At 44.6% G+C, this 17,465-nt stretch overlaps 1 protein-coding gene across 1 annotated transcript in view; it reads right to left on the bottom strand.

Moving 5' to 3' along the window:
• Positions 1-17,465, bottom strand: part of LONP2 (lon peptidase 2, peroxisomal) — a gene marked incomplete at its 5' end in the record, with an annotated part of 171,883 nt that overhangs the window by 88,874 nt on the left and 65,544 nt on the right. The window contains one exon of the mRNA XM_082270039.1: positions 12,510-12,651. Coding sequence (XP_082126165.1) covers positions 12,510-12,651 — 142 coding nt within the window. The remainder of the gene's footprint in view (positions 1-12,509; positions 12,652-17,465) is intronic.

Here is a 17,465-nt window from a genome sequence, read left to right as displayed (position 1 = left end):
AGGGAGGGCTTCTGCATACAGAAGGCTTTTTATCTTAATGCACAGAATGCATTAAGATAAAAAAAACCTTCTGACTTTTCAATCCCTTTAAAAAGGCACAAAAAAAACTTTTTGCCTTTAGAACCACTTTAATGGGCTACCCAGGAAAGCGCAGAAAAGGCATGGACACACCCCCTGGTGTAAGTGAGCACTAAGTGCATGCATACTAAGTAATGTTTTAAAGTATTTAACACCCTTTACAGAGATCACAGTGTAGCACTAACATTACCTGCAACGGAACCACCGACCCACACTGTGTTTGTGGTCTTCCGTCGGTATATGGCTTCCTTGCAGTCATGAACATCTATAATCAGATTTTCCCAGCCGCTCTCATACAAAGCTAGCCAACAACTTAGCTGGTACTGGAATCACACTTTATTGAACAGTCACACAGAATTTATATACAGCATGGACCTCCCCCCTCCTGATCAAATTACCACACAAAGGTCGGGGGTTGCCTGATTACATTATCATATGTAGATGAAATTGTATACAAACACAGAATTAACCTGAACTAATTATCTAGCCATCTGGACAGAACAATGGGGGCTCATTAACATTTAATAATGGGGCAGGCAGACTTAACACAATCCACATCCCACCTCAAAACAGACAATAGGACAAGACTGCCAATGACAGTCTGTCCATCTCCTACATTGAAGCACATGGACTACACATCTACGTATTGCTATGACTAGGAGTCAGACTTCATGGCAACAGGCTATAGGTCTCACAGTGTAAAGTGGGAATAAATCTTCATATTCCTTGAGAGATATTGCTGACAAATATTTCTGTCCCACTTGAAGCAATCTAAACCATTAAGTATCTGTCTTTCACTCCCAGTGACGGTGAGTGCCGTCACATTACCCTTCACTGGAAACACCTGAATTCATTAATTTGGAGGGGGCACATACTTTCAGCCATATAGTCTATAAGTGTTTATAAATAAGACAATGTTCACCGATTCGGCTTTTCAAATCAATATGTTCGACTGCTTAGAACTCCAGGGTTCTAAGCTGTGCAGTTCTTAAAATTATAATGTAAGGTCAAACGGCTTTCAATGCCCTCTGACATAACAAATTGTTCTCAGCAATTTATCCAAGTACCTAGCAGCATTCCCTGTCTCGTGGAATATCCGTCAACAACCCTGCCTGACAGCATTACAAGACGACTAATAGGGACAGACTGGAGTCAGAGAGATTGCATTAAGTAAGAGATATTGGACAGCATGTACAAGGCAATACGGTGAAGTAACGGGAAGATTAAAAATGGCTTCAAATAATCTGGAAAGTTCTCAGATCACAACCAGCTGTGGCTATGAACTCGCCCCGAGGCGCAAGACGACCTTTTCACAGGGTGCATGTGCAAGAGATCACTAATACGAACCAGAGCACCAAACACAAAGCTATTTTATACTGTCCAGTGACCTGATCTACTCTCTGGATCTAATTACCTCCTGAAAACCAACATACTTCTCAATCAGCAGCTCTGTGCGCAGCATCTTCTTCAAGGACAAAAGGAGAGCGGAGCAGCCGATGGCCTAAACTGCCAAATCACCATTATCTCAGCAAACCATTACATGAACCGATGTAATGAGATACCGGGCAAAGGCAGCAATTTTCAGATGCAGAACAAACAATAAGATAACCATCAATTTTTTAAACTGCTGAAAGCCAATATATAAAAAGTATACGCAGTGGTATTTTGCTATAAAATGATTTATTAAAAATATTTAGCTATCATCAGTCTCCGTCCGCTAGTCCTCGTGATCGCATACCTTGGTCTAAAAAAAAAAAGTCCCTTCTATTGCTCTCAGCCTCCTTCAAATCTTTAAATTCCTTGATTTTGTTGCTACTGTGAGCTGACTTCCTCTAATGTTAGAGATTGGCTATGTTTGTTCTCCATGTTCCCACTGTATGCCAGAACGTAGCCACCCTCACTTCGTTCCACTGTTTGTAGGAATGTAGTCACTTGGTTCCACTGTGTGTAGGAATGTAGCCACCCTCTCTTGTTTCAACTGTATCTAGGAATGTAGCCACCCTCTCTTGGTTCCACTGTACGTAGGAACGTAGCCACCCTCTCTGGGTTCCACTGTACGTAGGAACGTAGCCACCCTCTCTGGGTTCCACTGTATGTAGTAACGTAGCCACCCTCTCTGGGTTCCACTGTACGTAGGAACGTAGCCACCCTCTCTGGGTTCCACTGTACGTAGGAACGTAGCCACCCTCTCTGGGTTCCACTGTACGTAGGAACGTAGCCACCCTCTCTGGGTTCCACTGTACGTAGGAACGTAGCCACCCTCTCTGGGTTCCACTGTATGTAGTAACGTAGCCACCCTCTCTGGGTTCCACTGTACGTAGGAACGTAGCCACCCTCTCTGGGTTCCACTGTACGTAGGAACATAGCCACCATCTCTGGGTTCCACTGTACGTAGGAACGTAGCCACCCTCTCTGGGTTCCACTGTACGTAGGAACGTAGCCACCCTCTCTGGGTTCCACTGTACGTAGGAATGTAGCCAACCTCTCTTGGTTCCACTGTACGTAGGAACGTAGCCACCCTCTCTGGGTTCCACTGTATGTAGTAACGTAGCCACCCTCTCTGGGTTCCACTGTACGTAGGAACGTAGCCACCCTCTCTGGGTTCCACTGTACGTAGGAATGTAGCCAACCTCTCTGGGTTCCACTGTACGTAGGAACATAGCCACCATCTCTGGGTTCCAATGTACGTAGGAACGTAGCCACCCTCTCTGGGTTCCACTGTACGTAGGAACGTAGCCACCCTCTCTGGGTTCCACTGTACCTAGGAATGTAGCCAACCTCTCTTGGTTCCACTGTATGTAGGAACGTAGCCACCCTCTCTGGGTTCCACTGTACGTAGGAACGTAGCCACCCTCTCTGGGTTCCACTGTACGTAGGAACGTAGCCACCCTCTCTGGGTTCCACTGTACGTAGGAACGTAGCCATATCTCTGGGTTCCACTTTTTGTAGGAACGCAGCCACCCTCTCTTGGTTCCACTGTATGTAGGAATGTAACCACCGTCTCTTATTTCCACTGTACTTAGGAGTGTTGCCGCACATAGTTACATAGTTTGTGAGGTTGAAAAAAGACATCAGTCCATCCAGTTCAACCTATGATGTGTGTGTGTGTTTGCTGTTAACCGTACATTGAATACCCCTGTATGTTGTGGTCTTTAAGGTACCCATCTAGTAGTTTTTTTAAACTAATAAACTTTTTTGAAACTCTGTCTTGGTTCCACTGTATGTAGAAACGTGGCCACCCTCACTTGGTTCCATTGTATGTAGGAATGTATCCACCCTCTCTTGGTTCCACTGTATGTAGAAACGTGGCCACCCTCACTTGGTTCCATTGTATGTAGGAATGTATCCACCCTCTCTTGGTTCCACTGTATCTAAAAAAGTAGCCACAACTCTTGGTTCCCCTGTATGTAGGAACGTAGCCACCCTCTCTTGGTTCCATTGTATCTAGGAATGTAGCCACCCTCTATTGGTTCCACTGTATATAAGAAAGTAGCCACAGCTTTTGGTTCCACTGTGTGTAGGAATGTAGCCACAGTCTCTTGGTTCCACTGTACGTAGGAGTATAGCCGCAGTGTCTTGGTTCCACTGTACGTAGGAGTATAGCCGCAGTGTCTTGTTTCCACTGTATGTAGGAATGTAGCCACCCTGTTGGTTCCACTGTATGTAGGAACGTAGCCACCCTCTCTTGGTTCCATTGTATGTAGGAACGTAGCCACCCTCTCTTGGTTCCACTGTATGTAGGAACGTAGCCACCCTCTTTAGGATTTAGGTTTGGGACTTTAAATTGGCTTATTTATGGACTTGGAACAATCACTATTGATTTAGTAGAAATCACTGTTCCTTTTGAGCACTAATTTATCTTATATTTTTAGTGCTGCACCTTTATATAGGTTTGCGTTATGATTTGTCGTCAACAAATTGTGTAAGCTGCTATTTTTTTTTCTTTAGCGGTCCAAGTGCAGACGATATTGAATAGTATACTGTAAGGGATTAGATTTACTGCTGAAAGTGCTTAAAAAACGGAGGGTTTATCATCACTTTAAACTCTTCCCCAAGGATTTTTGTGCAGCAATGGCACTGCGTTGCCAGCACACAGCAGAAAATTAGCTCACTGGACTTCTGGCAGAAGGACAGGTATTTGTCTCTGTACTTGTAGCATTTAACCACTTAAGCCCCGGAAGATTTTACCCCCTTCCTGACCAGGGGGTATTTTGCGATTCGGCACTGCGTGACTTTAACGGACAATTGCGCGGTCGTGCGACGCTGTACCCAAATGAAATTGACTTCCTTTTTTCCCCACAAACAGAGCTTTCTTTTGGTGGTATTTGATCACCTGTGCAATTTTTTGATCATGCGCTATAAACAAAAAAATAGCGTCAATTTTGAAAAAATAACAATATTTTTCACATTTTTCTATATGAAATTCCCCCCCCAAAAAAAATGTAAAAATCTAAATTTTTTAAAATTTTAGACCAATTTGTTTTCTGCTACATAGGTTTGGTAAAAAAAAAAAAAAAAAAAAAAAAAAAAAATCGCAAAAAGCGATTGCGTTTTGCGTTTACTAACTAAGGGAAAGATTTTTGTCATTTTTATTGTTTTTTTTTTTTTTAACGAGTAATAGCGGTGATCTGCGATTTTTTTGCGGGACTGCGACATTGCGGCGGACAGATCGGACCCTTGACTGACATTTTTGACACTTTTGGGGGTACCAGTGACATTACTACAGTAATCAGTGCTATACATATGCACTGTTACTGTAAAAATTACACTGGGAGGGAAGGGGTTAACTTTATTGGAGAGGGAGGGGTTTAGTGTGTCCCTAGGGGCGTGTTTCTTACTGTCATTGGATGTGGCTGTTTGTGTAACAGCACAGATCAACGGTCCTACATAGCAGGACCGAGTGATCTGTGCTTTTACACAGGGTAGAGTGACAGGCGGCTTTGTTTACATTAGCCACCTGCCTTTCTCCCTCTCTACCCGACGATCGCGAGTGACCGGCGGACATCGGGTCCGCCGTTCACACGTGTCGGCTTCTTCGGGTACGAGCGGGGGCGGGAGTGCGCCCGCCCCCTATTCGCTCCCAGGCTAGTGACGTACCGGTACTTCACTTTGCCTGGGAGGGGCTGACCGCCGCCATATATAGTCGGGCGGCGGTCGGCAAGTGGTTAAGAGACAAAACATGAGGAACACTACTATCACTAGGCTGTGCTTTTTAAGAGGTTCTGTGTTCATTTGCATTATATGCTCCAAAGCTTTGTATCAACCTAAAACACCACAACCTCTCTGCATCCGTTTAGAAACAGGTCTTGTGGTAAAAACAAATCTGTGATACTTCGACAAAACATTCAGAATTGTTTTGAAACAAACAGTTACAGTACTGATCTCTCGGGTTCTCAGTCTCACTATAGAAACTGGTTATTTATTGCACTGGTTTTATATATAGTCAGTCCAAAAGTGATGTTTTTGTTATATTGGTGCCTGCTGGGCTAAATCAAATCAAATCAAAACCACTGCACAGAGCAGATAATTAAGACATGTTTGCTTGTTTTTTTTTTTTTTTTTAAACAAAAAAAATAAATAAATCAATTTAAGGCCAAAGATAGATCCACTCTCCCAATCTCTTCACTTGACATTGATAAGGATTGCGATAGGCACAGGGTAGCTGCACAATCGCATTTTAAATACTAGCATGGCTCTCTCCGACACCAACAGCTTAAAAGTGCACCCCCCCTTTTTAAAGTTTGAAACAGCTGTGCTATCCCCCGGTGTACTGCAAGAGCATGAAGATTGCAGCTGCAGTTCTGGCTTAGTCCCTGGGAATCAGCCAGCCCCAAACTCCTGTCTAGATTGCATTTCTGACGACCCAGTTCCTGAGGGTGGGATTAAAGCGATACCAAACTCTTCAAGTAGGACTGTAGGCAAACCTTTTTCTTTCATTTTGGATAGAGTAAGGGAGGGTCATAACCCGCGTCAGTTTATTTTTTGCCATCTGTGTCCCATTGGGGAGATTTCCCTTCACTTCCTGTCCCATAGGCAAAACAGGAAGTGATAGGAAATCCCTGCAAATAAAGGGAATCCCTTGGGGACCCCCCAGGTTACCAGAACTAGTGTTCTCACTGGAAGGCTTCCCCTCTATTACTTTTCTGGGGACAACCCAAGTTTTGGAGTATTTTCTTTACTTTAACTTCCAATGATGATGGCAAACAAGACAAAAAGAGAAGGTGAATTTCCCGAATGGGGGCACAGACCACAATACAAAACTGACAGGTCTTCTAATCCCTCTCCACTCTATCCAAAACAAAAAAAGTTTTGCCTTTAGTTGTACTTTCAATGTTCACCTTCCCTCTAGCAGGGCCATCTTACCGAATGGGCACGCTGGGCATTTGCCCGGGGGCCCCACCTGCCCAGCGACCCAACCAAGCATTAGTCCCAATTCTCGTGTGCATCCCGTCGCTGAACTTAGCAGGTGGCAAGCGCCTGTCGGCCCTGCGCTGCTGTCAGGCCACTTAGGCCATTGGGGGGGGAGCTCACAACTGCAGGAATGCCTGTCTGCCTCCATGGGAACAGGCACACACAGGACAGTCGAGTCTGACTCCCGTCTGTGTGTGTGTTTACCAGATCCAGCCACCGAACTTGGAAGCCGTCATTAGCCTTGCACTGCTGTACCAATAAATATCGCCTTATCGATAATTTGCATTTTTATTCTCGTGGGTGATTATGTAGGCGGGGCCCCAGTGCACTGCATTGCCGGGGGCCCTTTAATGCTCTTAAGATGGCACTGCCCTCTAGTAGTGGGAAGCCCGTGAGTTCGTTCGCTGGTGTCAACATCTTGTCCCCGACTTTTTCCAGGTTAGAGATCTTCAGCCATCTTGACTGGCTGGGCTGAAGCAACTCCTGCGCATGAGCACAGGAGTTTATTATGGCACCACGGTATGCTGAGAATCTAAAGGAAGTTGCACATGCGAACTGAATACTGAACATCATCACTGACTGTAGAAACTTCACACTAGACCTTGTGCAACTTGGATTCTGTGCCTCTCCACTCTTCCTCCAGACCTCCAGACCTTGATTTCCAAAATAAATGCAACATTTTCCACAGTCAGTGATGATTTGGGGAGCCATGATGTCATCTACTGGTGTTGGTCCACTGCGTTTTCTCAATTCCAAAGTCAGCGCAGCCCTCTAGATGGAAATTCTAGAGCACTTCATGCTTCCTTCTGCTGACCAGCTTTATGGAGATCTTGATTTAATTTTAGGACTTTGCACCGCCCACACTGCCAAAACTACCAATACCTGGTCACATGATCATGGCATCACTGTGCTTGATTGGCCAGCAAACTTGCCAGATCTATGGGGTATTGTCAAGAGGAAGATGAGAGACACCAGACCCAACAATGCAGACGGGCTGAAGGCCGCTATCAAAGCAACCTGGGCTTCCGTAACACCTCAGCAGTGCCACAGGCTGATCGCCTCCATGCCATGCGTCATTGATGCAGTAATTCATGCAAAAGGAGCCCCAACCAAGTATTGAGTGCATCCTATACTCTACATGGACAGACTTTTCACTAAGACAACATTTCTGTATTAAAAGTCCATTTCTGTTTTTATGAAATATTCTTATTTTCTGAGATACTGAATTTTGGGGTGTCACTAGCTGTAAGCCATAATCACCGAAATTAAAAGAAAGAAATTCTTAAAATATATCACTCTGTGTGTCAATGCATCTATATAAAGTATATGAGGTTCACTTTCTGAAATGAATTACTGAAATAAATTAACTTTTTGATGATATTCAAATTTTAGGAGATGCATTATATATATATATATATATATACACACACACATACATTTTTTTTTTTTTACTGTTTTTATTTATTTATTTATTTTTTTTAGCACAAGTCCATATTAGGGACCCCGGACAGCCGAGAGATCGGTGGGCACAACTGCAGGACTTTTATCATGACTACAGTGCAGTACTGAGAGATACTGAGAGCCACAGACACCTTATTCCTAAGGATATCTATATCAAGTTCCTTACCGGAACACAGGCTTTACCGACCCTTTTGGCTATATAGCTTAGGGATCATCTCAGTCCGGTAAGTGGAACATCCAAAGGGGGAGGACTTGCACTATTCACAGCACGAGATTGATGGCATGATTTTGCACTTTCCTCCTGGCACTTAAGCACTTTTTGGGACTCCTTTGGACTTTCCTTGGTTTTTATCTATTTATTGGACTACCACTGCTTATATATTGAACTGGCACTATTTTATTTTATATTATATTTTCCACTGATCCAAATATTTACAACCCCGCCGAGGGGATACCACAGGATATTATTTGCACATGAATTGCACGTTGCACTTTAATATTATTCATTTATGAGTGGTATTATTTATTTACTAAATACTATTTATTATCGTATACCTCTTTGCGCTGTTATTTGGCATTGCATATTAAAATATTATGAAAAAAAAAAACTTAACCACTTAAGGACCAGGCCTTTTCTGGCACTTTTTGTTTACATGTAACAATCATTTTTTTTTTTTGCTAGAAAATTACTTCGAACTCCCAAACATTATATATTTTTTTTTTAAAGCAGAGGCCCTAGAGAATACATTGGTGGGTTTTGCGATTTTTTTATGTCACAAGGTATTTGGACAGTGTTTTTTCAAATGCAATTTTTCAATAACATTGAATATATAATATTTTTTGAATTTCAATACGTTGAGTAAAGTAGATACCAAACATGTCACGCTTTAAATTGCACACGCCTGTAAATTTTACTATCCATAGGTGACGTTTTAAAAGCCTTTACAGGTCAATATTATAGATTTACAGAGGAGATCTGGTGCTAGAATTTTTGCCCATGATCCTATGCTCAGGGTGATACCTCACATGTTTGGGGCGATCGCCATTTGTGTGCGTGCGGGACCGACGCATGCAATTGCCTTTGCGCACAAGCACAGGGGGGCGGAGAGGCTTTAATTTTGTCCGGTCATCGCTTCTGAGTTACCACAGCAGAGACCCTTTTAAAGCTGACCCCGACCAGTTGGCGGACGACCCAGCTTGCCGCTCGGGTTCTCCCAGTGGGACGGGACAGCCCGAGCACGCCGCGGAACACTGTAGACCACATTCCTCATAATAACCGCCTTGATGACTGGTAAAATTTGCTCCCATCTGTGACCCTTTTTCACTGCAGACGCATTGAGCCAACTTGGAAAGTATGTTCACCCTAAAAGGAGCCTTTGTATTTTAATCCCGATCTCGTTTACAAAAGCCCTCCATGTTTTTTTTTTCCCCTAGCATAGAAAAAATGGTTACATGAACATATTTATCTGTTATCCCAACACCTCATCATTTTCTTATGCTTTATGACCGCTCTTAAAACATTCAGCCATAAAATGCAAAATTTTTAACCAGCCTTTTCTCAAAAACAACTCTCTAATGAAACCAATGTGGATTTTGGCAGACAAAGCTTGTTTTTTTAATGTTTTCCTTTTTTTGTGTCCATTTTAGAAGTTGCACAAAGGAAAAAAGTAAATAAAATAATCCTTCCTGTCACCAGCAGGTGCAGAACTGTTGTAGGTCGATATTTCAGGTCGCCTTGTGAGCAGCGTGTAAGTAAAACTCTAAACCAAACCTTCCACACATAAAGAATTCCTTATTATGTGTCCTGGGAGACATTATTAAGGCTGCTTAAGGATGTAAAATGCATCAGCAGGTATGAGATGGGGCGCAGCTGTCTGGAGCAAGATAAAAAAACAACAGTCAATGCAAAGAGAAACAAAAGGCATATATAAAAAAGGGAAAGCCGAATCAAAACTGATTTCTCTTTCAGAATTATAGGTGGTGAGCACTAAGCCTACGCTCACAGTGGAGCAACCCCAATCCTTCATCCCAAATGGAGATGGGCTCAGGCGTGTTTGGGATCCTAGTCCCAACCTGCTTGATCCCACCAGAAAGCCGACACTGCACACTAGGGATTGACTGATTATTGGTAAGGCCGATATACTGAGGGCCGATATGCACTTTCCCCAATATATCGGAATCAGCCCCGGAAGTTACCGTCATTGCGTATGCTGCGCCACGCGCTTCCGCGCACTGGGACATTATGTAATTAAATGCAAGGCCCCTTTCACACATGTGGACCGTTCAGATCCGCCTGTCAGTTTTCCTGGCGGATCTGAATGGATGTCCCATGCATCTCTATGGGGCAGCGGAAGTCAGCGGAGACATGTCCACTGACATCCAATCCTGTCCGTCAAATCCGGACGGATGCAAACCCGATTTTCCATCCGTCTGGCGGATCGGATAAAAACAGACAGGTGGTCCGTTCTCATCCGATTCCTCATAGAGGACAGCGGGGATCTGACACCTCTGTCTCCGCACACAGCACAGAGACAGAGCTGTCATCCGCCTGCTCAGCGGGGATCGGCGGATCGATCCCCGCTGAGAAAAACGGAGTCCGTCGGCGGAACAGACACGTGTGAAAGGGGCCTAATACTTATAAGTATTTGTGTAATCTCTCTTTGCACATCTCGAATACAACCACAAAAACAAACCATCATAACTGTGATAAAACAATCCTTTAAACAAACCCTTCCATGTGCAACATGCATCCAAGGCTTATAGTATCTCACAAAAGTGAGCACACCCCTCACATTTTTGTAAATATTTTATTATATCTTTTCATTTGACAACACTGAAGAACACATAGCCAATCATTTCTAAACCGCTGGCAACAAAAGTGAGTACACCCCTAAGTCAAAATTGGGCCCAAAGTGCAAATATTTTGTGTGGCCACCATTATTTTCCAGCACTGCCCTAACAGGTTGCCACTGGAGTCCTCTTAGACTCCTCCATGATGACATCAGGGAGCTGGTGGATGTTGGAGACCTTGCGCTCCTCAAACATCCATTTGAGGATGCCCCACAGATGCTCAATAGGGTTTAGGTCTGGAGACATGCTTGGCCAGTCCATCATCTTTACCCTCAGCTTCTTTAGCAAGGCAGTGGTCGTCTTGGAGGTGTGTTTGGGGTCGTTATGTTGGAATACTGCCCTGTGGCCCAGTCTCCGAAGGGAAGGGATCATGCTCTGCTTCAGTATGTCACAGTACATTTTGGCATTCATGGTTCCCTCAATGAACTGTAACTCCCCAGTGCCATCAGCACTACGTCTATTTCCCAAAGACAACCTTTGGATACAACGCTGAGCATGTGCACTCAAGTTCTTTGGTCGAACATGGGGAGGCCTGTTCTGAGTGGAACCTGTCCTGTTAAACCGCTGTAAGGCCACCGTGCTGCAGCTCAGTTTCAGGATCTTGGCAATCTTCTTATAGCCTAGGCCATCTTTATGTAGAGCAACAATTATTTTTTTTCAGATCCTCAGAGAGCTCTTTGCCATGAGGTGCCATGTTGAACTTCCAGTGACCAGTATGAGAGAGTGAGAGCGATAAAACCAAATTTAACACAACTGCTCCCCATTCACACCTGAGACCTTCTAACATTAACAAGTCACATGACACCGGGGAGTCTAGGCATTAAGATAAAAAGCCTTCAGTGTGCAGAAGCCCCCATAATACTTACCTGAGGTCCAACTAGATTCAGTGTCTCGGCTGCCCCGGACTCCCCTTCTCATTGGCTGACACAGCAGCGCAGCGCCATTGGCTCCCGCTGCTGTTTAAAATCAGTCAGCCAATGAGAAGAGAGAGGGGGCTGGGTCGCCGCTCCGTGTCTGAATGGACACAGGGAGCTGTGACTCGGCTCGGGTGCCCCCATAGCAAGCCGCTTGCTGCGGGGGAACTCAACAGAAGGGAGAGGCCAGGAGGGCCGAAGAGGGAGCCGAGAAGAGGAGGATCTGGGCTGCTCTGTGCAAATCCAACTACACAGAGTAGGTAAGTATACCATGTTTGTTATTCTGAACATTAATAAAAAAAAAAAAGAGAGACTTTACAATTAAGCCAGTGACAACAAAAGTAAACTCAAGTTTAGGTTGTCAATACCATTGCAGTATTGGAGACAGGGACCATGACAGCACATAGACCAGGCAATGGATTGAACTTTGTCCCACTCCACTACAAATTAATCTGTTTTCGATAGAGATGCGTTTTTAAAATCATGGTTTTCGCATGCTTCACCAAAATCCTTTAGGCAACTTGTGAAACACTTGTAGTGCATAGCTAAAGCGAATAATAGTAGAACCAAGAACCAATTTTTGCTTTACAGAAAAGATTATGTGGTCCTGTGAATATATTCAGATTGTGGTATTTGTTTATACATTGCATATGAATTGCTTAACTCGTGTGAGATTTACAGAGCTAGCATTAGAAATTTCTTATCTGGAATTTTATCGTGAATTATCTTAAACATTACGTAATAGCAGAAAGTGATGATGTTGCAGTTTAAGATAATCCATGCAGGCCATTTTACCTCCAATAGTGCAGCTGCTGGGTCCCCCTGCAGGCTCTTCCCCAGCTTGTCCACTTCATCTAGGAGGAACACCGGGTTATTCACTCCGACAATTTTCAGTCCATTTATTATACGGCCAGGCATGCTGCCCACATAGGTACGTCTGTAATACACATGACACCAGCTAAATAATACATACTCTGTATAAGGTTATCAATATATTCTATACCAGTGTTTCTCATCTCCGGTCCCCAGGGCACACTAACAGGCCAGATTTTAAGTATTACCTTGGGGAGATGCAGACTAGAATACTGCAATCACTGAGCAGCAGATAATATCACCTGAGATGTATTTCAGTTTTCTTGCAAACCTGGCCTGTTAGTGGGTCCTGAGGACCGGAGTTGAGAAACCCTGTTCTATACACCTCCCCCTGTGTAAAATACATATCTGAGATAGCATCTACAATACATGGCTAAATGTTTATGGACACCTGGCCACCACATCAAGCTTACTGGACATCCCATTTAAAACCAGGGTGCGACAAAAGGAGAGACTGTCATTGTGAAAATGGAGGAGAATATGACACAGGATTTGCATTGAGGGTTAATGTGAGGTTCCAGACAATTGTTTCTGAGCAGGGTAAAGGCCCGTACACACGCACCGATTGTTGGCCGTAAATTTTCGGCCAACGTCCGATCGGCCGATTTTCGGCTTGTTAGTATGATGCTTCCGACAACCGACTGCGACTTTTCGGCCGAACAAAATCTGGTGTGCATGCTATAAAATTTTTGTTGGCCGTCAACAGAACGGCCGATTGTTCGTCAGTCAGTACAGATTTCGGCAGACAAAAATCAGATGAGCAAGACTGGGCATGCTCAGAGAAGAAAAAACACACGGAAAGTCAACCATCACATGATATCACTTCTGAAGTTGGCTTTTGTTGGCCAACAAAAGTCCAGTGCAAGTCTAGAGCACATTTCAACCAACAAACACTGGACAAAAGACGGCCGATTGGTCGGCCAACAATCGGTGCGTGTGTACAGGCCTTTAGTTGTATTTTTGGTTTTCCCCAGTTCTGGATCGGAACTTTGAATCCTGTGTCCGGATTATACCAGGAACCTGTCTGAGTACACACGTGTGCAGGGTAATTATATACTGAAGCCTGAGGATAGCTCAGAGCTCCTGGTTTGGAGACAGAAGGTCTCACTGAGGGGCCAGAGGAGCCCCAGCCAAAAGCCAAGAGACCGGAGGTCTCAAGGGGCTCAGCGGTGCCCCAGCCAAAAGCCAAGAGACCGGAGGTCTCAAGGGGCTCAGAGGTATCCCAGCCAAAAGCCAAGAGACCGGAGGACTCAAGGGGCTCAGAGGTGCCCCAGCCAGCAGGTCCAGGAGTCAAATGGGCCCCTATCAGGATGTCAGGAGAATCCCTATTTAAAAGCCAGAATTGGGCTGTGCAGCAGGGACCTGTGACTAAAGGCTAAGAGCCAGTAGAGCTGGACAACACAGTCAAGTGGAGTGGTAAGAAGAGCAATTGTGCTGCCAACAAGGGAGTCAGGTAGCTCTGTATTTTTCTTTGTTCATATTGAAGTAGAAGAACCCCTGCATGGTCAGGAGTCAGGTGGACTCCTATTGAGGTGTCAGGAGAACCCCTATCTAGAAGCCAGGATTGTGCTGTGCAGCAAGGCACCGCGGCTAAAGGCTAAGAGCCAGTAGAACTGAACAACACAGTTAAAACGGACTGGTAAGAAGAGCAGAGGTGCTGCCAACAAGGGATCCAGGTGGCTCAGTGTTTATTTGTTCATATTGATGTGGAAGAACCCCTGCATGGGCAATTGATGTCTATGTGACCTTTATGTTTTGAAGTGGGCTGCCATGCCTTAAAGAGGTTGTAGACCCTCTCTTGGAACTTGTACCTATCGGTAAGCCTTTAATAAGGCTTACCGATAGGTACTGTAACCATCTCCTAAACTTGCACCGTTTAGGAGATATTTACTTTTAATGCAGCCGATGACGTCATCGGCGCATGCGCTCTGAACAACGGCCACCCGTGGCGTTCCTTCAGAGCCCTGTGCCGTGAACGCCGACTCTCGCGCATGCGCGGGAGTGATGTAATCGCGCCTCCGGTCAATCGGGTGGCCAGAGGACACGAACCAGGAAGCAGTCGTTGAGCGGGCGACAATGCGGGGCTTCGTTCTAAGGTAACTATTTCATAATGAACTACTATGCGATGCATACTAGCTCCATTATGCCTTTGTTTTACATGTTTTTTTTTTTTTTTCGCCATTTTTTTGGGGAGGGTTTACTTCCTCTTTAAAGAGGTTGTAAACCCCTTTTGTTTTACAAATTACCTATAGGTAAGCCTACATTAACGCTTACCTATAGGTGCTATAAATATCTCCTAAACTTGCACCGTTTAGGAGATATTTACATTGCATGCAGCCGATGATGTCATCGGCGCATGCGCTCTGAAGGAACGGCCGCCCATGCCGTTTCTTCAGATACCAGTGCCGTGAACGGCGGCTCCCGCGGGCATGTGCGGGAGTGATGTAAACGCGCCCCCGGCCAATCAGATGGCCGGAGGGAACGAGATCCAGGAAGCAGGACGGCCGGACATGTCGGCCGTCCTGTCGGCACTGAGGGGGGCTTCGTTTTTAGGTAAGTACTTCATAATGAGCTAGTATGTGATGCATACTAGCTCATTATGCCTTTATCTTTACAGGTTTTTTCACATTTTTTAAATGGGTTTACTTCCTCTTTAAATACAGTTTTGACAGGCGCAACCCATTGTAAAATGCATCTGCCCCATGACTCTAATCTCCCTAATACCACAAAAGATATTGCAGTTATAACCGCCTCCGCTTTCTTGGTTAGTCTTTCCACAAGATTTTGGAGTGTGCTGGTGGAAATCTGTGCCCATTTAGCCAAAAAGCATTCATGAGGTCAGGTACTGATGTTTGATGAGAAGACCTGATTCACAGTTCGTTGTTTATTTCAACCCAAAGATGTTGAGGTCAGGTCTCCTTAGACTACTTGAGTTCCCCCACACCAAACTCATCAAACGGTTTTTATGGAGCTGGCTCTGTGTGCAGGAGAGCAGCCAATAAGAAAAGGGTCTCCCCCAGACTGTTACCACAAGGTTGGAAATGCGCAATAGTCTGAAATGTCTTTGTATGCTGTAGTATTTACAGTACCCTTCACTGGAAACTGAACCCAATATTTTGGAGGGGTGTCTATTTACATTTAGCTCTATACACTATTATTCCAAAAGTATTGGGACACCCGCCTTTACACGCACATAAACTAATATGGCATCCCAGTCTTAGTCCATAGGGTTCAATATTGAGTTGGCCCACCCTTTGCAGCTATAAAAGCTTCAACTCCTCTCGGTAGGTGTTCCACAAAGCACATTTGTGTTGAAGGCCTGACTCGCAGTCTGCGCTCTAATTTATCCCAAAGGTGTTCTATCGGGTTGATGTCAGGACTCTGTGCAGGCCAATCAAGTTCCTCCACCCCAAACTCGCTCGTCCATGTCTTTATGGACCTTGCTTTGTGCACTGGTCCAAATCATTTGGTGGAGGAGGGATTATGGTGTGAGGTTGTTTTTCTGGGGTTGGGCTTGACCCCTTAGTTCCAGTGAAGGAAACTCTTAGTGCCGGTTCACACTACTGCAGGTGCGCTGATCGCATGTAATTCGGAGCGCACTGCTCCTTCATTACATGCGATCTCCTGTGCGGATGCAAATTCAGCCATACACTTTGTATGGCTGAAATCCGCACTGCACCCGCACAAAAGACGCACAGGACCCTTTTTTTCAGCCGCATCAGGATCGGATCGCACAGTGGTTCACACTTGTGCGATCCGATCCTGTGCGATCCGATCCTATGCGAACTGTCAGATCGCACTGCGATATGCGATCAAACTGGGGGTGTAGTTAACATTTAATTGACACCCCCTGCGTATCGCATATGGCACTGTGAACTGCCAGATGTGCAGATGCGATGCGGGAACAGGCTGCGAATTCGCAGCCTTCCCGCATCGCACAAGTGTGAACCGGCACTTAAGGTGTCAGCAGAAAAATTAAAAAGACTGAATGGACACTACAGCCAATTGCTCCATTTTCTTTTTTGGAAAGGATAGATTTTGTTTGTTTTTTGTTCAGATGAAAAGCCAATGTTTTCCCAGCCCTGCTCCAGAGGTATTGGCATTGCATATCAACAACATGGCCAAGCTTGGATCAGACTGTTGTCTCTACACACGCCATCTTGGATCTGCGGTCTTTGGATAGAACAAGCACATCAGGTGAATTTTCATATCTGATGTAACATGCAGGAGCAGAGCGGTGTACCGGCTGATGTATGTGTAAACTAGATAGACTAGATGGTATGTTGGATTCATCTTTATCTACAACCCATACTTCTGTTACTGTGTGAAAATTCCTTACATGAAAAATGGGCAAAATCTCCTCTCAGCTCGCCGTGAATGTTTATTTTTCAATCCACGAGGCCAGAACAAGTTACTCTAAACTTGTAATAAATCAAGTTCTCGTGCCAAGATGGCTAGGGAGGGTAGGTGTTTAAAGTGCAACTCTATACAACATGTAATCCGTGAAGGGCTTGGCTATCTCAAGAAGATATTGCATGGTTGAAAAAAAATGTCAGATAGTTGCACAAGGTTACGTTAAATTTGCATTGTAAAATTATTCCTTTTAGCCATACACTTTCCGGCCACTTTATTCCGTACACCTTACTAAAACTGGGTTGGATTCCCTTTTGCCTTCAGGACTGCCTTCATGGACTATCATATTTTTCACCTTACATTTGATCAAGTTAGCTTGATGCTTCATCCTACACCCCCCCCCCCCCCACCCACCCTCCTTTTTGGCTTAAGCAATGGTTTCAAAAGACTCAGAGTTCTGTAATATGTTTACATTGGTTACTTTTATGTCACATAGACCAGTATAGAGTCATCTGACCGATAGGG

Source organism: Pelophylax lessonae (genome assembly GCF_965119305.1).
Source record: "Pelophylax lessonae genome assembly, chromosome: 10".
In the NCBI taxonomy this organism is placed as follows: domain Eukaryota; kingdom Metazoa; phylum Chordata; class Amphibia; order Anura; family Ranidae; genus Pelophylax; species Pelophylax lessonae.
The sequence above is the reverse complement of the archived record's forward strand: the minus strand, read 5'-3'. Positions and strand labels throughout refer to the sequence as shown.